Below are 22,147 nucleotides of genomic sequence, written 5' to 3'. Positions count from 1 at the left end.
TCTGATTGGTTGCCTCTTATAATGATATACAGTGGGATGCAGCAAGCCTTTCTCTTCCCGAACCTGCTACATTTGTTTCAAGAACTAAAAAGCTGACTGATGTGACATTTCTCAGGGTTTAGTCATGTTGCGTCATAGTCGTTGTTGCGACCAGTGCAGTCTTGAATTTCCACTGATGTTTTCGTAGAGACTTATTAAGGAACTCTTGATAATGTGATTACTGCAGCGTGTATGAGTTGAAGGCGTTTCCTAAAGTTCCTCACTGGAGAGTGTGCCTTAGGTGTCTGATAGCCTCGACTGATGCTGCGTAACTGTTACATCTGCTTCTCCGAATTCCTAACTCTGATTTTGTGGTCATGTTTTCTCCACATTGTCTGTATACCTTATAGCATATCACAATGATGCGTCTCTATGGTATGTCGATGGAACTTCTCAAACCGCCACCCAGCATCTCGTATATTAAGGTTTGTGAATGAAAAAAGCCAGGTTAAGGACAAAGCATGCTTGTGTGTATGTGTTATTAGCTGGTATACGTTTACACAAGCTACAGGGGGGCTGACATCTATATGACCCAGTGTGCATCAAATAACACTGTTGTTTTTAAATCAAGTTCCACGGTCTGATTATAATGAAACAATGGGTCGTGGTGGCCCTAGATGAATACTAAATTTTCTGCTTTTGATTTCATTGGAGGAAAACATATCATCAGAATTTGTTTTCCTGAATATTTATTTGATAGTGACATACTAAGACTAAATAAATTTCTTCCTGGAAAAAAATTTGAATACAACAACTAGCAGGTGCTCAAATAATGTGCATAAACATTTCTGTATTGTTGTATGATTACCACAATAGTTTGCACTCTGAATTTTGCTAGTATCTCAACCATTTCAAACTTTTTCTCTAACAGATATTGATTTTCTACCTTTTCGCACACAAGATGGATTGCTTCTGCAATTTGCAAGTTACGAGGGATATTGACATTTCACGTAAAGTTCACGTGAACTTTTAACACTTTATGCCGACTTTACAAATTACAAACAGATTAATAACGCACATTACATAGATGTGAACTCCACATTTCATTGCACTGTTAAATCCTTGGGGCCCCTTAATAGTTTTCTCTGTATAGAACATCACCTAGTTACCTGGACTGTAAAGGTTACTGATGAGATTCATTTTTCTAACAGGTAAATTGCCCGTTAGCATTTCAGGTGTAAATTTGATGAGAGACCATATACAGGTCTGCAATGCATCAATTCTAATATACACCTGTACAGGTATTTCATGTGTTGTGAAGGTATCTTATATCATTTAGGTAATAAGTAATGTTATACTGAACAGGTGGTGTACTGCAAATATTACCTGTAACATTCTAACCTGAATTTAAGGTAGATTGTTTTACCTGTACAGGTATTAGCAGTGAAATATTATTTTATGAGACCGACACACACTTACAGCGAAAACTCGTTACCTTGCCAAAGAAGCAACAAAATTGATTCATAGCCAGGGCATAATGGAAACAAAAAAACTAAAGTGTTTAATTGTAAAAATGATTCATATGCCAACTATCTGTGACTTAAAAAAAAAGTATCTTAATGTAAAAAGATTGTAAGATAATTTAAATAGATGTGTCCTAGTTTATTGTGTGCGGATCGTAAAAACTGTTCTAGCATGTTTTATAATGAGTAATTAATTAAACTGATGTAATCAACTGGTCGTGAATATAATACATTGTGGTAATAAAAATATTACAAAATGGTGTACATTTGAGATAAGGAAACACAGCAATAATGAAATAAGCCTGTTTTTTTTTTACAACAGTAGTTGTGGGTTTGTGGTAAAGGACGTTAATTAAACTAGCATTAAATGCAGAATTGCTGAGAGTACTTTAAATTCCCCATAAAACCCCTTTGTGGGTTTCCAGTAGATATTGAAATAATAAAATTCCGTTATTTATAACCCTGCAGATCTTGCTGGGAGTCTGGCTAATAAAGATTTCCAGATGGTAGATGATTTGCCAGCAAATACCTTTAACATGTAACATGTGTTTGGGTAAATAAACATGGAATTCGATGCTGTAAATTATTTATCAGGAAGCACATGTATCCGTTTGTGCGATGGTGGAGAGAAGCTGGCTGTCTAAATGATGGCTCCCTCCGACATGTACTGTTTTGACGAATTTGAAACCACTGTAGAATAAATAGGACATCGACAGAATTCAAATTGAGAAAAAAAAAAAAAATGCTGACCAAACATAGGGATAAGGGTATATTGGGGTTTTGTAAAGAAGTCCAAAAAAGTGGCCCTTAACACAGGTGACCTGTTAATACAAGTTCAATTTACTATGAAATAACTACAATGGGCAACCCATTAAAGGTGGTTTCTTAATACAGGTAACCTCTTAATACAGTCTCATTCCACAATGAAATCACTTCAATACAAACATTATAAGTGGTCTCTTAACACAGGTGGTCTCTTAACACAGGTGGTCTCCTAATACAGGTGGTCTCCTAAACTACAATTGGCAACACATTAAAAAGCTGTCTCTTTACACAAGTGATCTTTTAATGGAGATGTTGACTATATAGGGAAAATTGCTCCAGGTTTAAAGAAATTCCCAATGTCCTTTCCATAGAAAAGCATTACTGAAAATATCCTCAACTTTGGAGTTTTCCTTAACTCCAATAGTGCATGCATTAAACTACAAAATTTATGTAACTAGGGCATGTGAATTGAATTTAGACAAGGTATATATATATCTATATATATATGGGAAATTGATATATTGCATTAAAATTTTGTAAATGGGGACTTTGTATGTTGTATACAAGTAATTTTGTTTACTTGTGATGTACCTCAGGTTCTAGTAGAGTGGGTTTATAAGATTTTGAGTTTTTTTGTCAGTGCTCGGGGAAGCTTCAGAAACATAATTTGTCACAAACAAGTAGCCATGAAAGGAAAATATACACTTAACATCTTTTCGATGGTTTGAAATTTCGTTTCAAAAACATGATAATTACCGTCATTAGGGGCTGAGGACATCAACTATGTAGCAATTAGATAACGCCTACAATTCCTCTTTGTCAATTTAAGGGTTCACCGGTCATCATTTACGGCCTATCAGCTGACGTCACCTTCAGGTTAAGGGGGGACATCAGGAGGTCCACTGGGAGGTGTTAGGGGTATCAGGAAATGTAGGGATGAAGGGGAGAGATAGGGAATTTACGTGGGGAGAACATAGGGATGTATAGGATGAAGGTGGCTAGGAAGGAGAAGGGAATATAGAGATGCATATAGTGGGATTGGTTTGGGTTGGGGGATTGGGGGAGGGAGGATGAGGGAGGCGAGGGAAGGTGCAGGGGACATCAAAATTGATGTAGGGAAATGGGGGTTGAGAAAGAATGGGGAGGAGGTGAGGGGGAGGGAGGACTTTAGAAGGTTTAAGGGGTGAAGGTGGCATTGGAAAGTACAGGGGACAGAGAGATAGATATGGTGGATTGTTGGGGGAGGGAGGGAGACATATAGGATGAGTGAAGGGGGAAATTCTTTAGGAAGTGTATGGGGATGAGGAAGGCATGGAAAGGTACAGGGAAGGATATTGGAGGAAAAAGTGTCATCGGTAGGCAAATAGGTTGGAAGGAGGGCGAAGGACTTTAGGTAGTGTAGGGGGATGAGGAACAGCTGGAAAGGACTAGAGGATATCAAGATGATTGAAGGGGATGAGGAAGGGGGGAGGGGGTGTCATCAGGTAACATATGGGATGCCAGGAGTTAAGGGAAGACTTAAGGAGGTGTAGGGGATAACAGGTGCTATCTATTAATCATATGACAATAGAGGGTAATTGTGACTAGTGGTCCCTACTTAAAAGTCATGCTGGGTACTCAAAAGTCATACCCATTTACATACTTGTGATCAGCAGTCCTGTAATTATCCTATCACAGAGTTATCTACTGTAGCACATCATAGGCTAATAACTTCATTATAGAGCTCGCTCAGCTACCTTCCCAATCCAGCACGGGTAGTCCTCAGAGGGACACATGTTTGTGTGTCGTACATGTCAACACACACATACATCTGAGTTTCTAGCCTACACATGCAATGTTGTCATTCAATGATAAATTCACCCTCATTACGGAGGGCGAAAAAGGCGAAAATTAAACTGCAGCGAGAATTTCCCAGTATACAGTATATTCTACCAGCTGCGTCTCGATCATAGTCGACAGCACACTTTGTCATGTAATCAGGAGAAAAAAGAAAACTGTCTAGTCAAAGTTTGTACATTTAAAACAGACAAATGACCTCATCTCAACCTCTAAAAGGCTATGTATCTCAGACATCCAACGTGCCAATTACTAATTGTTCATTCTGTTGCTCATAACTGATCTTTAACAGGCATGCACAAACGGCATTTATTTCTCAAAATCATTTGTTAAGATCCTGTGTGTGTTGTTAGCTACTTGTGTGAGACGTGTGCTCGTTGCATTGATATCAAGATGAGCTGGTCCTCATTCTTTGGTTTCCATTAGGTGAACGGTTGCATGAGCGTCCATGAGGAGGAAATTTGCGTAAGCTAGCTGATATAGTATTTCAACATAATGACGGTCACAGAGTGGGTTTTATTCCATCCACTATTACAGCCAACATTTGATGCCAGCTTGTCTCATTTCTGTAATGATCCAGGTATTTTCTCATTAAAATCGAAAAAAGCAGGTGTTCTTGATTACAAACCATTCAGCATAGAGCTATTATGATAATGGGTGTATGTCTGCAGCGTAAGCCATCTTTGTCGCAGATGCGGAAAACAGAGAGCTTTTAATCCCGTAAAAATTATAATGATTCAAAATCTGTATTATTTCAATTTCAAGGTTTCAATGCCTGAAGTTTACTTGCCAAGTCTATTGAAGTATTAAATAGCAGGCCAAACAGTATGTATAACATGGATTTAATCGGAGGAAACGACGTCAAAGTCAACTGTGGCTGTTTACCCATAACATAATAATAAAAATTCGAACTCTGTAAGGAATTGACGTAAATCGTACTGTGGTATTTTGACTATACGGACGTAAAAACCTCGATATAAACCAGAGTACAGAGTTGATACAAGGAAAGTCAACATTGGAACGCTCTCACAGTGTTTTCGGCAGTACTTTAAAGGGCCGCCTTTACTGCATGATAGACCAGTGCCCAAAGTGACCAGATCTGGCGATTAAAGTCCTTGTAATGCCGATCCCATTAATGGTATTGCTGTGGGGTGACTACTTTTAAACTTCACACAATCAGTTTAAGCCATGTTATTGGAAAGTTTGGTGTAACTGTTCGTCATTGGCCGTTAAGATAGGTCAGTTCGAGTGCTATCTTGTAAGCACGATCAATCTGATATAATCTGGCCTTTTAGTTTTGTGTCTTCTACAGTTTACAACTAAATTATAGTTTATTTTAAAAGTTTGGAATCTTGAATAAAGGTGAAGTGTTTGTTTGCATTGATTATTAGAGAAATAAAAAGGTGTATGGGTTGTCTGGAACGGTGTTATTGGCTGTAAATACTATCTGTAGGCAAATGAACTGTGTCACCTCTTCGGTAAATTAACCCTGGTTCAACTTATTTTTCACCAACCTAGCAAAATGAAAAAATATTGTTCTCCGTAGAGCTGATCACCTGCCTATGTTTTGATAACACATTACACAGATCATACCGTTTTCAATGGAACAAAATGCTTTATTGGGATGTTTTCCAAAATTCACACATAACACACCTGGGGTTATCGTACATTTCTGTCCAAATTCTTCCTTTATAAAAATAGGCTTATTCCAAATTTGGCAATGATATTTTATGATCTCAATTCAAATGTTTCGAAATGATCAAGTTCAACGATATCAAGGTCACTTGAAAGCTTGTACAGTTTGGACATTTGCCATAGAAGCTGAACTATCTTCGATAGTTTTTGATTTATGATCCTAACCGATAGATAAGACAGTGGATCTAAACATCGTATAGGAAAACTTTCAATTATCTGATAAACTAATGCATTGTTCATGTAACATCTGTCTATTCTGATTGTTGAGGACGGCCATATTGCTGCTCAAACAGGAACAGGCCCGAGATACTACTACTGATCAAGAATTATTATGGGATGGATTCAGCATACCCATCATGCAACTGAATCATTGATTACCTTTTGACCTTTGTGATTGAGTGTTGGAGTGTGTCATTGAAGCTGATTTTCCGTGGTCAAGGGGATTACAAGGGCATATTGTAAAATCGTAAAACCTCACATTCTTTACAACTTTGGAAGCTGAAAAGCCAATAAGGGCAGTCATTCGAACACCTGAAGGGAAATCCCGGTCGATTGAGTCGAAATAGACACATTCATAACTAGCTATGGTATTATCTAAAATCCTGTTATAGACTGAATTACCCCCACTGAAGTCTGAACCAAGACAACTTTCACATTCAGTATCCACAATCACATGTAAAAAGTCATTTTAAACACTTCATGACCCCATGCAGCTTCTGTTTAACTCATTCACCCCTGAAATTTCATAATGAACTATTCCAACCTTTGAACTGGAAGAGTTCAAATGTATCTTCAGGAGTGAATGAGTCAATTCTTGTCAAACCAAGATAAAAGATGATAAGGTTTTGTGAAATCTTGTTACAAAGTGTCCTGTTAAAGAGACGAGACGCTAACTTTTGGTTGAGATATGACTTGAGTTGTTCAGACAAGAGAAAGTTAGAAATGGAAATATTTCGCATTGTACGGTACTGAATGCTATACCTAGCAGCAGCCCAACGCTACCTTAACTGGCCGAGATAACTGACCGTGTGGTCAAACATGGTAATGGGTGTAGATTCCATTTGTTCTGGAGCCAGCTGATGACCATTGTTGGTTTGTTCCTGTTCCGTGATTGTCCGAGTGTCTGTCACTATTTGCACTGACCACTACCGATATTGACACGGGCAACCCGCTGTGTCTTTATCTGTTGTCTCGAATCAATTTATATTATTGCCTTCAACCCCATGTTTGTTGTGGCTGTTGAACAATCTTAGTGTACTAACGTGACTTTATTGATATCAGGTGTTATACACCGGGAGTTTCGACTTCAAAATTCAACAATGGGAAATAAAAGAGGATTGGACTAAGTGAAAGTAATGTGTACCTACAAATAACAGAGAATTCATTCACACCCGTATCACTGAACCTATACACATGTCGCTCTCCCTCCGTAGATCTCCTCCCCTCCTGTCTTTGTTGACTTGAGTATTGACCTTGGGTAATTGACCTCCGGGTATAATGTTACCATACCTTGAGGGGAGGGGGAGGAGTTTAATTAACTACAATGTAACGAGAAAAGATAAAAAGAGCTTAGGAATAATAGAGGATTAATGTGTATATAATCTTACCACCCGCGGCCAGGTGAAAACGGAGGCTGTGGGCACACCTGTTCTATCGTTAACCTGTACCTAACTTTGATGTCGACCTGTTCATTCCATTAGGTACAATAATGCTGGGATCCCTCCATATCTTAAGACTTCCTTTATAACCCGTTCACCACTCTAAACCATAATGGACTTGTCCATATCAATGCATGGTAGTGTCTACTGAAGTTACATAGGGGTGAAAGGGTTTATCCTATTTTAGTAATTTTGACTAAAAAATAATTTATCTTTGTTAAAGTTATATCAATGTTAAGCATTATTATCCTTGCTTTTAACAATTAAATGTAACTTTTGAAACATTTTATGTGATGATATCATTTATCTGGCAATAAATAAGCCCATGCCTGGTAATAAGCCCATGGTGATGATCGTAGTAAACCAGTAGAAATACCAACACATACTTCTTCACTGTCCTCGAATAAGCCCACCCCTTATCTTGTACAAGAGTTTCTTTATTGAATCCCAGGGCTTATTGCAAATGGAAAAAATATGCAACTTTTATTGAGTAGAATTTCTATGACACTTTCTGATTTTCTGTCCTCCATCTTGTTGGTAAATTGAATTATTGACACTTAATGATAAGTGTACCCAATGCATGGCTGTCATGATTGTAGCATAGTTTAGGATGAGAGGGCTTCTACACACGGAGGATTGAAGCCTTTTCGTAAGGAGATAATCTTGAGTTATCCCAAAATCTATTGATCATTGGTCAAAGGTCAGTAGAGATCGGCGTGTGTGTCGCAGGAATTCCTGATTTTGGTAGAAATTATTGATTAAGGATACAACCTGTATTTGTGGGTTTTGTTCTCTGAGCCCCGGTGTGTATTGCTTCTGTGTGCTTTTGGATTAATATGGAGAGATTCTTTAAATTCTCAAGTGTTCTTGTTAGATGTTGGCTAGATTTTGACATGAAGGTCAATTGATGACCCCTGGGTATATCAAAAGATTTAAGAATGTGTTGGAATCTATCATATATTGACGACCTGTCGGGGACACCTCGAGGGTCGACAGGTAGGGAAGGTCAAACCAATCATTTTCATAGACTACCTGGGTATAATAGAGCCAGGCATGGAAGTCTGGCTATCTAAGGACAAATGACCTACGCAGTGACCAATTATCGCCTACTGGTCGGGGTAGATAGCTACAATTATTTTACCTACACATCATACTACACCTATTTGAACTTTATTGTATCCATTTGTAAAACGTCCTTCAATCAAAATGTGGAGCGCTAATGAAAGATATCTTAGTTGAATAAAAGACGTGTAAAAACCAAATAATTTTTGTGGGGAAAAAATTGCAGGTAAGTCCGGAAACCCTTTTGCTACAGATAAAGTGGGTCCTCGAAAAGATGATTGGTCCCACTGGAAAAAGCATATAAGTACAGGACTCAAATATCGGAGTCCCAAAAATTACCTGAGTCCTTTACAATTCTTTTTCAAAATTTTGATGAGTCTGATTACTAAGAAATAACAGTGGGTTCCTAAAAATCTTGGTGAGTCCCACAGGAATATTATGAATATCTTTATCCCAGAGATAAAATGGGTCCTCAAAAAGATGATTGGTCCCACTGGAAAGCATATATCCCACAGGAATATTATGATTCCAGGATACAAATATCGGAGTCCCTAAAACCACTAAAAACTGTGTTGTCAGTAAAACTATCAAATGGGCTCCAGTGTCACTGGTGTTTTGCAAGCAGACAGTAGTTTCACAATGACATGTAAGTTCAAATTTTAAAACATGTTTGGTTACATTTAAACGATTTCAAGATTTTATAAATCCTTACAAAGATTAAATATAGCTACGAAGACAAGATAAAATGTCTCAATAAATCATTCAGGAGTGAATTTAGAGTGTTTTGGGGACACGACCGCTCGCTGAGCAGGGAAGAGAGCCCCCAGCCTGACGATGAAGTGCCCCAGGGATGTGTATATAGTTGTTCGACTGACAGTTACTCGCTGGGGTCCTAGATAAGTAGTTCTCAAGATCGCATCTCATCGACAATCTTGTCCAATTCAAGCCTATGGTAGTAAATTTCTCAGTTTTATCTTTCCTTGATTGGCCTCCCGTGTGACACAGATAGTTTCCTAGGTAAATAGAGTTCACAAATCTAACAGATATTTTTCTTGAAGTGAAATGTCAAAAATGTTTGATTTGGTTACACACGGCATTCTTGTGACCAGCATTTGAGGTCAGTTTTGAGATTGTAAGGTCAGTACTACCTGATATCAACTACAGTTATCTCCCCCTGCTTTATCTAATACAATTATCTCCCCCTGCTTTATCTAATACAATTATCTCCCCCTGTTTTATCTTCAACATTCTTTGTACTACTTGGTGAAGTTGTTGTATCAGGATCTGATAGCCTCAAGTATCATTGATATTTTTGAGTATTTTATTAAGTGGATAGGCTGTGCTTTGAGCTACTGTATTTGCCAGAGTTATCTTCTCTGGTTTTACATTTCATGAGCAGTATTTATCATACATTCCCATGATATTACCTTCTAGTATTACCAATTATTTGTCAGAAAGTACAACACATCAATGAGTCCGTTTAGATTTACATTCCTGTAATCTCCCCTTGTGCCTTTTTACACTGACCTTTGACCTGTATTTACAGTCTTGTATGCTCGCTTACAGCTATATTACAATAACAGTTTACTAACTCTGATAAACTGCAGTTGTCTCCCCTTGGAAATTTTCAGAGCAGAAATATTTATCCCAGCCTTTTTGATATACAGGGTAATGATCTGAAACATGTCAATTCATATAGATTTTTAGCTGAAACAGTATTGACATTTTCTACAGATATGGATGACGAACCGAATTGTTTACATGTGGAAACGATAAACGATACACAAACATCATATATATAAATGAAAAAAATATTATCAGATATTTCCATTTAAAAGCAGCCAGCGATCTGCATCAAAGGGAATATGTCTGTCATCAATCTCGTGTTTATACAGGTGTGACCTTCAGCTTAATGCAGCAGTCGATGATAAGGACATATTTATATACCTGGGGTAAAGAGTTGCACCTATGGACAGGTAGATAACGAGTGTTTTAGAGATTGTTGGACAATCCCCATTGTAATCGCTGTAGATAAGGCACAGTGCCTCATTCAAGTCATCACAAATTTAAATCCTTAATCTGGACTCCAGAATAATGGCTTTGCCAGGGTTTGGTTTTATGGATTTGTCATCAAAGTCGATGTAGGGTGATGTATTTTGATCACGTTTCTGATTATGGCTGGAGTGGGTGGTGGACAAGATATGTGGAGGCTAGGATGACATATAGCCTCACTCTGGTGAAGGTGAGATGGAGGTTGTGTCTGAAATGGGAGGTGGACTAGATATTTGGAGGCTAGGATGACATATATAGCCTCACTCTGGTGAAGGTGAGATAGAGGTTGTGTCTGAAATGGGAGGTAGACAAGGTTTTTGGAGGCCATGATTGTATAAATGGCCTCACTATGGTGAAGGTCAGATGGAGGCTGTGTCTGGAGTGGAAGGTGGACTAGATATTTGGAGGCCAGGGTTACATATATGGCCTCACTCTAGTGCAAGCCAGATGGAGGCTGTGCCAAAAAGTCATTTTTTATGAATTGTACATTGTCGGACACTAAACCACAGATCATGTTGGCTAAGTATACCACATCCCCTAATTAAGTTATATAGAATGGGTATCCATGTTACCTGCGTATCACCTGTCGACTTAGGGTCTAAACCACATCCTGTAATTACACCTACCAGCTTACTTTGCCTTTAATTACCCAGGTAACCCGACTGTACCTGTGGATTCACATAAAACTGACCCCAAACTAAATAGTCTCCTGTCATTACTTTGCCTGGCATGATTTATTGAACAAGTGTCTGTATTATATGTATATGCCAGATACAAATGCAGTCTGTCTCACCTTTTCATCCCCACAATCCTCCAATTAGCCAATTTTGGCGTTTTTTACGACTCCGATCGTCAGCCACTTTGATTAGCGTCCATGACAATCCCGCATGCCATTGTCCCTCACCGCTAAATTATTAAACGGAATTATTTTCTAGCAACCTCAGGAGTAAAATTTAGTATTCATAATGAAAACAGATGCATGGTGGCTCCAGATGATGTTCGTGCGGCTTGGCTAATTAGTGTTCAGGATGAATACGGTACAATACTGCATACTCTGGGTAATAAACACCATCTCTTTTTAATCAACAGTTCATAGGCCTTTATCTCCGTAGTACATTTCACTATCCATGAAATCTTAAAGTCCTAATTGTAAAACTCCTATCAACTCATTCACCCCTGAAATTTCATAATGAACTATTCTAATCTTTTAATTGGAAGAGTTCAAATGTGTCTTCAGGGGTGAATGAGTTCAATTGTCACTGAGCATGTCTTTTTCCTGGTTGAAGTTATCATAATAATGGGGAAATGAATGGAATCAATATCTCTTTCTCTTTTTTTTTTTTTTTTACATTTGAAAATATATTCGGTCATCCGTGTATTTAGAGGCTAATAGAGTTCATTCTGAATGGATTTTCGTGATTTATGTGTATTTTTGTGTTCAATATTTACCTTGTGGAGGGTGAAATCCTTCCACTCCCCTCCCACCCTGAAATGAACACAGTCTAACAAGGGGACGGGACATCTCGCCTCCCGAACATTACAAGTGCCGTCGTCAATGGTGTAATCCTGGTCATACAATAGATACCTTGTGGTATGTTACCTCTGTGACACAACCCATCTAAATCGGATTCTATTAAATCTTCATTTCCGTTGATTTTGAATCATTTCAGGTGTTTGCAGCATATCCTGTGTAGTGTATGCCTCATTAGATCTCCGTCTAAGAATTATACAGGTGTAAAATCTTGTTTCTAGAGATTTGTGTGTGTCATGTCCACCTGTATAGTTTCATCAATAAAAGATTTCTGGTTTTGAAGAGGATAATATTTTACCTGTTGAGGCTGGTCACCCTGATCTGCTCTCAAAGATTGTATTACACCTAAATCAAATATTTGGATATTGAAATATTATTAATGTCAAAATGACTTAAGGAGATATGTACACTACCTTACACACTACAATGTTGCATACCTGTGATTTGTATTAGAGTTAAGGTGCTATGCTACCTTGCGCTTTATACCTGTGACTAGTGTTAGAGTTAATGTTTAAGACTAAAGGAGCTACGGGACCTTACTTATTATACCTATGATGTTGTGTTAGACTTAAAGAGCTATGCTACCGTACATATTATGCCTGTGATATAAGTTACATTTAAGAAGATATTGTTACGTACCTTACATATTATGCCTGTGATATAAGCTAGATTTAAGGAGATATGCTACCGTTTATATTATGCCTGTGATATAAGTTAGGCTTAAGGAGATATGCTACCTTACATATTACACCTATGATTTTGTGTTGGAGTTACCTCCCTTAAGTCTTCTAGTATCATTATAAAATGCAGTGTTGTTGAATTTCTTGTGGTAACCTTTCAAACAGATCACCAGGTAATCAACAAAGTTAAAGTTACTGCTCGTTAAAGATTTTAAGATTTCTTAACATGGACCTCTTTTATAAGAAGATTCATGTCAGTAATAAGGTAGCATATACACCCTTAATTTAAACATGCGGCTGGAGTATTCTGGATCATTTAGATAACAGGGCCTGCCTATTGAAGTTTAAGAGAATGAATTCTTAATCATGTTTTCCATCTGAACTAAATCTTGAAAATCAAAGATGTTCAGTTTGTTTTCAAATTTTTAGCACATATTGATTTCTGGAGGATTTTCAAAAACAATTTTAGAAATTGGATTTCAGTGAAATGGGCCAGGATTCACATCAAACAAAATAGATAGGATTATATAATGTTCAGTAATGGATATATGTAATAGATGACATAACAAATAAGACCAAGTACCTGATGTATTAGTTGTAAATAGAACAGCTAGGATCAATCGATCAAACCAACCCCTACTAAAACATAGAAATAGGTCAAAACAGGTTTGTAAATAAACCCAAGATATTGGTTGTACTTTTATGTATGGGCCAGACATTAGTTATAAATAAGAGCTGACTTCAGAAAAACTCTGGGACAGGAAATTGCCAAAAAATGGAACGAAATATGTAATATTGATTGTTGTTACAATGAAGCCTTTTTATTGGTTTACATCCTTTAACTCATTCACCCCTGAAATTTTATAATGAACTATTCCAACCTTTGAATTGGAAGAGTTCATATGTGTCTTCAGGGGTGAATGATTTAAATAAAGAGAGCTTTGGTGGCTTAGTGGTTAAGGCGTCTGACCATCTACGATCACTAGCCCTCCACCACTATCAGTTTGTGCATGGGGCGGTCGCCTGGTACTGGCTGCAAGTCCGTGGTTTTCTCCAGGTACCCCAGTATTCTTCCAAGACCAAAACCTGGGTCATCCCTAATTAGCCATAGCTGTTAATCAGACGTAAAGGAAAAAACAAACCAAACTTAAATGAACCTACCAACGCGAAATATTGTCATGAGCATATATCAACAAGGACCATGTGAATGTTTTCAAATCAGAAACTGTTCAGGATTTTCTGCCACACCTTCAGAGTAAACCATGGATCATTCACGTTCGTGACAAGTTAGAAGTTTGACACAAATTTCCAAATGATTTCTGATTATCTTTCTTGATCGACAGATAAGGTTACCATGCACAGAAACTACAACCTTGTTCCAACAAGAAAAAAATTGCCATATTTCAAAATTTGTATTCTAATCAAAGGGAACCACACAGAATGATGAAATGGAATTTTCTTTAGGTTTGAATGTAATTGTATGGAAAGTAATGCAAACCTGTACAAGATGACAGGAATTCCATTTTCTTACAAACTTATTCTCCAAGATGAACATGCATTTCAATTTCAGCCCTTAATTGAAAGCAATGCTTGCGTGGGAGTTTAGGAAGGGAGAAATCAAAATGAATGCCATGTTTTTCAACTTTGGTTTCAAAATCAAGCAAGAACGTATGTTGTTACCGTAATCAGTAATAAAGATAAGTGCCTGTAATATGTAGCAGATAAATTTAAACGTGAAGTTCAGTTCGTTAATTTGTACCACTGTGGTGATGATGACAGGGAGTTAGAGATGTTAAACATCGTAACAGCATTGTAACAACTTCGTATCACATGGTGTGAGTTAGTAGTTTGATTGGTAACATCGACCTTCCGTCTTTTACCCTTTCACCCCTAGGTAACTTGAGTAGACTCTACCATATATTCATCTGGATGAGTCTATTATGGTCTACAGTGGTGAAAGGGTTAAATATATCCTGTTGCCTAATTGTGTTAATTTTTAAATCACCGAGCGGAAGTCTATACTGTCCTGCCGACTTCTGACGGATAAAATGAACGATAGGAAATTAAGAAAATCAGCATTAAGAACGTGCATACTTTCTTTCAGCCTTTGATGTTGGAAATCGTCGTTAATTTGTTGCTGTCTATATCAACCTAACGACTGGAAAATCCATGTTTCATATGTAACGTTAAGTAAATGAAATTATTCACATCATTAAGTTCAGTCCTTGATAATTATATCTAATTGTAATTATCTTGATGATGTTTGTGCTATATTTTTCTGGTTGCTATTATGAGTCACAAGCTATGTAACACAAATAGATGCTTTTATATTTGGCTAGGTTGAGTAGGGGGTAAGGTGTTAGGGGGTAGGGGGAAAAGTGGTTTACAGGGTAAGGGAATGGGTGGCTGTTTATGGTAGGGGTAAAGGGGTAGGATGGTTGTTCATGGGAGGGGGTAAGTGGGGAGGGTGGCTGTTTATAGTAGGGGGGAGGGGGTAGGGTAGTTGTTCATAGGAGGGGGTAAGTGGGTGGGGGAACGGGTGGCTCAGTATTGTAGGGGTGGGGAAAAGAGTGACTTTATGGTAGGGAGTGAGGGAGCGGGGGAAAAGAGTGGCTGTTTATGGCAGGGAGTGAGGGGGTGGGGATTAGAATGGCTATTTATGGTAGGGGTGGAGGGCGCAGGGGAAAGGGACGTTGTACATGGGAGGGTGGGGAAAGGTCAGCATATTGTCATTAGGGATAAAGGGGGTCCAGGTGTAAAGATAAAGTATATGTTTAAACATATATAGAGGCTTGGTATGTTTAAATATATATAGAGATTGGGTGTGTTTAAATATATATAGAGGCTGGGTGTGTTTAAATATATAGATAGGCTGGGTGTTGGACAGACAGTAGGTGCTTTATAATCGTTATTAAGGAGCTGGAGTTTTGAGACAAGTGAACATTTTGTAATTATCATTGGAAATGGTGTGATGAAATGATTGGGATAGGCTGGTGTATTAAAAATAATTTCGTGGAGTCTCCAACTTTGTTTCTTTATAATGTCTGTCAAATGTCTGTTGAAAAGCATGTCTGGATGTGCTCGTCAAAAGTCAACAAGGTAACAGTTAGCTGTAAGACCTAGAATGCCTACACTGAAATGATGGCCGCCCTTTTATAAACGGTTTTATGAGATTATATATGTTCTACCATGTTTAACAAGACATCGAAGCCTTATAGTTATGTCTGTGTCGACACTTTGAACAAATAATTTGTACGTACATTTGTTTACTTTCATAAACCAATATGCCTATAAATGACTTGGCTCGCCTGAGTGTTACGCCCTGTCAACCTTTCTCACATAATTAGACTGAACCAGATCAAAGGAAGACAATGCCAAAATTTGAATTGAAGGGGTGTTGGTATGAAGCGTTCGTACAGTTTGAAAACATAAATTATCCCAAGTAATTTGACTTCGATTGTAGAAAACAACAAAAGGTGAAGAGGCGTAATCTTTTGTTTACAATGTTTCCATTTAATTACCATCAGGATTAAAACGTGAAGGCGTGACTCAGACAAGTCGCTAAAATTCCAGCTATTTCTCAGGTGAACAGAAGTATTTCATCAAAGGTTTTGTTCATGGAGCATAAATGAATGATTGAGTTACGCATAAAACGTGTTCATTGTAGTACAATGTATTGACACATAATCATTATAGGTATACCAATGTATCACAAAGTTGTTATTGGTTTAGTTCAAACATAGGTTATAAGTGTTGTACGTAGTCTTGGGAAAGGTTGGTCGTCGATGACCAGTATGTAAAAATGTCCTACTGTAGCTGTGTACATAGAGCCGAGGTTTGAATACCTGCCATGGGCATTAAATTGGTCCAGCCCTAGCTGGTAAATGATATTTGCTAAAACTGAGTGTTTTTTGTCCAAAAACTGCGCTAGTTCAAACCTGAATGAAACAAAGTCACTGTGACCTAGTTTTGTTGGGATACCCTTAGACAGACTAAAAAACCCAGCTGTTCAACCGTCTACCGATTGTTTTGTCAAATCTAAAAAGATGATCTGAAGTCCTCGTATATTTTGCTGTTAAGAAATGTTATTGTCTGTGATAAGCCTTGGTGTGCTAAGGTACGCAATAAAACCACCTGTTGATTGTCAAATCTGGAAATATAAGCTCCTCATTGAAGGTGAAGTTAAGAAATAAATATTTATTACCTGTCTAAGAATATTTCAAAATACCATTAGTTTCGGCTGTTCTATGTATTTAATTAATTGAATTTAAACAAAAAGTTATTCAGATGAAATGAAATTTGCTTATTTTAAATGACACATACGAAGTTTAAAAATCTGAATTTTCCTTTCAAAATTAGGAAGACTTGTAATTGGCAAGTTGATCAAATGACTTTAAGCTAGGGCCTCAAGGCTTATTGCTATGTAAAATTAGCGTTTGCCACGAAAAGAAGTGAGCCTGTGAAAATAGCCTTACTTTGCAAAAATGCAGTGTTTAGTGCAAGTGTTGGTACCTGTACCAACTCTTATGCAATGGGTTCCTTGTTAACTCATTCACCCCTGGAATTTTATAATGAACTATTCCAACCTTTGAATTGGAAGAGTTCAAATGTGTTTTCAGGGGTGTAAATGTGCTAATCTGCAGCCTTGACCTTTGAGGTTTCCTACTGAGGTTTCTTGTGTTGTACACGGACCTGGCTGTTATACACATGAAGACGTCCGTCTGCATGTTACCTGCAACCTTGTGCATGTTACCTGAAACCGTTACTCGTTACTTGTGCATCTGTCTTATTACATATCCATCTGTCATTACCTGTCAGGTTTTTCCCAGCAATTGAATCATCACACTGGTACTTAACGCAGGTAAAACTGTCATCGTGAACTTTGCTGCAGGTTGAACCCTCGGGGCTAAATATATACAAAACCTTCCACTTCCGATTTCAGATTGTTAAATAAATAAATAAAAAAATATGTATATATATATATTTAAACGTATCCTGAAATATCATCATGCAACTTTTTACTGTTGTAAATGATTGATGTGAGATTGATGTCCTTATTTGTGGGACTAGCGGGTGGGCCGAAGACACACACCAGTATTGCCTGACAATGAATACGTAATCTGCCCCTAACACCTGAAAGTGGTTGTAATGATTACGTCCTCGTTCACAGTGTACGTTAAAAGGTATATGGATCTGTGATACACAGGTGATGAACACAGGATCTGAAATCAAAGGGAAGCGGATACGTCTGTGTAGATTTGGATATGTCTAACGTTTACTCTGCACAATTTTGGTCAGCTTCTTGTCAATTCGTTATTTAATTTTCCTTGAATAATTGCCATGGTAACAGAAGTTTCTAATTGTAAAAATTCAGCCTGAAAAAGAAAAAACTTACTATAAAGGAAATTTAATATCAAAGTATCATTTTTTTCATGGAGTTCTCCAAATTCTCATGTAAAATTCTTGTGTTCTCAATTTTGCGGATGACAAAACTTTTGCCTCCTTTATTAGGTGAAGCTTGCCTAATTTGGTAATAGATGAAGGTTTTTTCCAGTGTTTGGGATTGTCTGCAAAATTAACGTGTTATAGATTGTTTTATTGTGACTTTTTGTTAACTCCAAGGTTATTTTGCATTTTATTTACATTATGTATTTGATCATAATTGGATGTTGAGTTTTTCCCTTTTGGTGGAGTTTTTTTTCTGTAATGAGTACCATATCTTCGTTTTAGAAGAAAATTGATTTAACAGTTTTTTTCCCTTTACTAATTAGTAAGCAATTTGGCTTTAGTTACGATCTTTCTAGTACAAAGTGATAGCGTAAGTAGTTATATCGGGTAGTGTGAAAGGTAAACAAGGAGATACAATCAGACATAACCTAGAAGATTGGGTCATACTCTCGTAATGTGGCGTAATTCTAAAGAAAAAGATTACGAACACATGATTATGTCTTCAGATTCACATCTTCACACAGAGTGCTTGCTCAGTGAATTATAAAATAATTGAGAATCGTTATTTGTGAAAATTTGTGAAAATTAGCTCAGCGTGTAGAAAGTGAACCAATATGTCTGGATTATCTCCCCTGAGTACAGATGTAAGAGCAAACACTCTGCATATTATTCTTGTCATGTTTGAGCCAGGTGGTCTTCGCGATTACTTCCCCGTATACACATTGGTAGTAACGTGTCACTTTTCACTCCAGCATCTGTTTTATAACCTTCTTGTGTGCGTTCTACTACAATATCAGATCTTCCAGTCAATGACATGACAGTTTCTGAAAAAATAATTTCAAGTTTTATCCAGGTGATTTTAAGAAATAAAAGACAGTAAATTTACATTTTGTGCTCAAAATCTGAGACATGATATGGGGTATTAAACCCTTTTTTCATATAATGAACTGACCAAAAGAACACTTTAAATGGACAGAGATGAAAATAGTGGTTGACAGTGTGACAGTCATATAAGTAATATTTTAAAGTTTGTGTATAAGTTTCCGATTATATGTCGGATACTTCCTATAGAAATACTTACAGTGATGCAGCAGTTTGACAGAGGAACATTTATATATAGATATGGTTAGATATACATCTGTTTTAATTCATTCACCCCTGAAGACACATTTGAACTCTTCCAATTCAAAAGTTGGAATAGTTCATTATGAAAATTCAGGGGTGAATTAGTTCCAAGACCATATCGAACTTGATAGTAGATCTACCTTTACTTATGTATGCTTATCTCTATGTGTTTCAGGCATACCTGCGGGAGGGCGTGGCATTGCAACAACTGGGACAGCATGGAGACGCGCTGGCCGCTCTCTCCTCTGGCCTTGCTCAGGACTCGGGCAACGCACAGCTACTGACAGGGCTGGTGGATACCGCCTTAAAGTCCCCTCTCAAAGGTAAATTTATACACCAATAAAAATTATAAAAATCTATCACAGAATTAAAGATTTGTGAAAAATAAGCAGTATGCAGTGTTGATAAAATTTAAGGGAGATAACTCCTCCTGGTAAGTCTATGTGTCTCCCTTTACTTAAATACTGATGAATATTAAATTTACAAATAAACATCTTAAACATAAAAAGTCTGCACCAAATTTCATTTTGGCAGTTATTTACTTAAGGCTCTAGAATACAACAAAAAAATTACCTTCTTTACAAAAGATTTCAGACAAAGAATTTTACAGGATGTTTTTATGATTTACAGAAAAATTGGGGCCAGTATTCCACCAGCTACAGAAGTTAAAACTCAACCAAAGTCCATTTGTTATCATCTCTGTGATTGGTCAGGAGTTACTGGCATCGGGTCACTACAGTGCCTCCGTGACAATGTTAGAGGCTGCGCTGACCATCGGAACCTGCAGCCTCAAGCTTCGGGGGTCGGTGTTCTCCGCCCTCAGCAGTGCGTACTGGGGCATGGGCAAGATTGACGGGGCAATCACTAACATGCAGCACGACCTTTCTGTGGCTAAGTCATTGGGTAGGTAAAACTACAGCTGGTCATCTCTAGTGGTCACCCATAGTGACCAATTATAAATTTACGAAGGACTGAGCTGTGAAGGTCATAAGAAAGGTCAACTGTTAAAGATCATCTCTAAAGGTCATATGAAATGCTAATTTGTGAAGGTCACAATCAGAAGTCACTTGCAAAATAGGATTTTTTGATGGAAAAGATAACTTATTCGCTAAATCAAGGGAATCAATATTTTCCATTTGAACCTAACTCCGGAACCCTGAGTTAATCACGTTTTTCATGATAATTGTTTCTCGTTCACTGAATCTACAGAATCAATATTATATATTTGAACCTTTCTCTGGACCCCTGAGTTTATTATGTGAAGGTCTCTCTGTATCCCCAGGTCCTTTGTGTCGACTGTATAACCTCCTTGTCAAACACTTCAATAAATGGTTCAGTTCTCAGATGTACCCGCATTCTGAAGCGTAAAACTTAAGTAAGATATATCAAACTTTACTGTTGTCATCATTATCATAATGCTTTCGGGCAAATGTTTCATTTCTCAAACCACAGACCATAAAAAGGTTACAATTCACTTAATCTGAAGTTTGAAATGTAAAGCCTGCCCAAGGGAGTTAGCGTAATGGTCTAAATGGCAGGAGGTCTTTATAGGCAGGTAGTAAAATTATAGAAGGAAGTAATTCAGATATTCTTTGGATAGTAGTTATAGACAGGTTTTCTGTTAAAACAGGTGCTGTTTATGGAGAGGTTAAGTTAATTTATAGAAAGAAAAAACCATGGAAGATCTTAACTTATTTACCCCTAAAATTTCATAATGAACTATTCCCTCCTTTGAATCGGAAGAGTTCAAATGTGTCTTCAGGGGCGAATGAATCTATAGGCAGACGGTCTTAATACACAGGTGGACTTTGACGGACAAGAACTTTTCTCTTTACCATTTAAAAAATCTCAATTGAATTTATTCTGATGTTGAGTTTGCTGCTATTGAAGAGTGGAACAGAGTTTGAGATTTTAATTTTCATATTTTGTGTAAGGTAAAAATATCGAGTGCATCATACGTCATTTTATGTAGGACAAAAAAATTGACCACACAATGATTTGTCATTGTATTTATTCTTCAATTGTCCATTTTTAAAATAATTTTTTGACAAAGCCTCTATTTAAAATCATTTCTTGTACTAAGTTTAATTAGGTACACCTACTGATAGTATGTATACTTACGTAGGTTAATTCAGGGTAGACCTTAATGTACCCTACATCACGATACCGTGTACTACCCGAGCGTTAAAATGGCCCGATGGTCCCGCAGATAAAACCAAGTCAACCTATGGTCGATATAATTCAAATTAACATTGACGTGTGGTATTTGTTGAGAGGGAAAGTTGTGAGTACGTAAGTAACGTGAATTCTATACAGGACCATTGACCGTGTTAGACACGCTGCCGTTCTTATTGGTAAAAACAGGTCAACTGTATACTAGTAATTTGAATGTCCATCTTGTTGATAAAAACGTGGTTGTATCAATGAAATGTGTAATCTGTCGTTATAATGTGTTTCTGTACTTATGATAGTAATACTGTAAGTATTTCCAATCCATATTTAGGGGTAGAATAGAAAAGTTGAAGGGGGGCTAGTACATTTTGGTAGAGGTATGAAAATATCTGTTTACCTTGTTTTGAAGTAGAAACTTCAGTTTTTGCATGGCAACAATATAATAAAAGAGACTTTTTTGCAAAATTTAATAATTCCTTTTTACGTTAATTACTGTTAGATATACTTAAGCATAACTTTCATAAGATTCAGATTTACATATATCTCAATGCAGCAACTTATACAAATTGTACTAATTATTAAATAAATTTCAAAATTAGCAGAAGAGAGCATCAAAATTAT

General features: G+C 37.2%; 1 protein-coding gene across 2 annotated transcripts in view; it reads left to right on the top strand.

The window, feature by feature from the left end:
* The window catches only part of LOC110461211 (tetratricopeptide repeat protein 28-like), a 133,601-nt gene that overhangs the window by 90,324 nt on the left and 21,130 nt on the right, over positions 1-22,147 (top strand). For both annotated transcript variants that reach the window (XM_021514586.1, XM_021514595.1), the window contains 2 exons: positions 19,530-19,677; positions 19,985-20,257. In XM_021514586.1, the coding sequence (XP_021370261.1) occupies positions 19,530-19,677; positions 19,985-20,257 (421 nt within the window). The remainder of the gene's footprint in view (positions 1-19,529; positions 19,678-19,984; positions 20,258-22,147) is intronic.

The sequence above is a fragment of the Mizuhopecten yessoensis genome, unplaced genomic scaffold (genome assembly GCF_002113885.1).
Source record: "Mizuhopecten yessoensis strain PY_sf001 unplaced genomic scaffold, ASM211388v2 scaffold1391, whole genome shotgun sequence".
NCBI lineage: Eukaryota > Metazoa > Mollusca > Bivalvia > Pectinida > Pectinidae > Mizuhopecten > Mizuhopecten yessoensis.
Note: the sequence above shows the minus strand (reverse complement) of the source record. Positions and strands in the feature narration are given on the sequence as shown.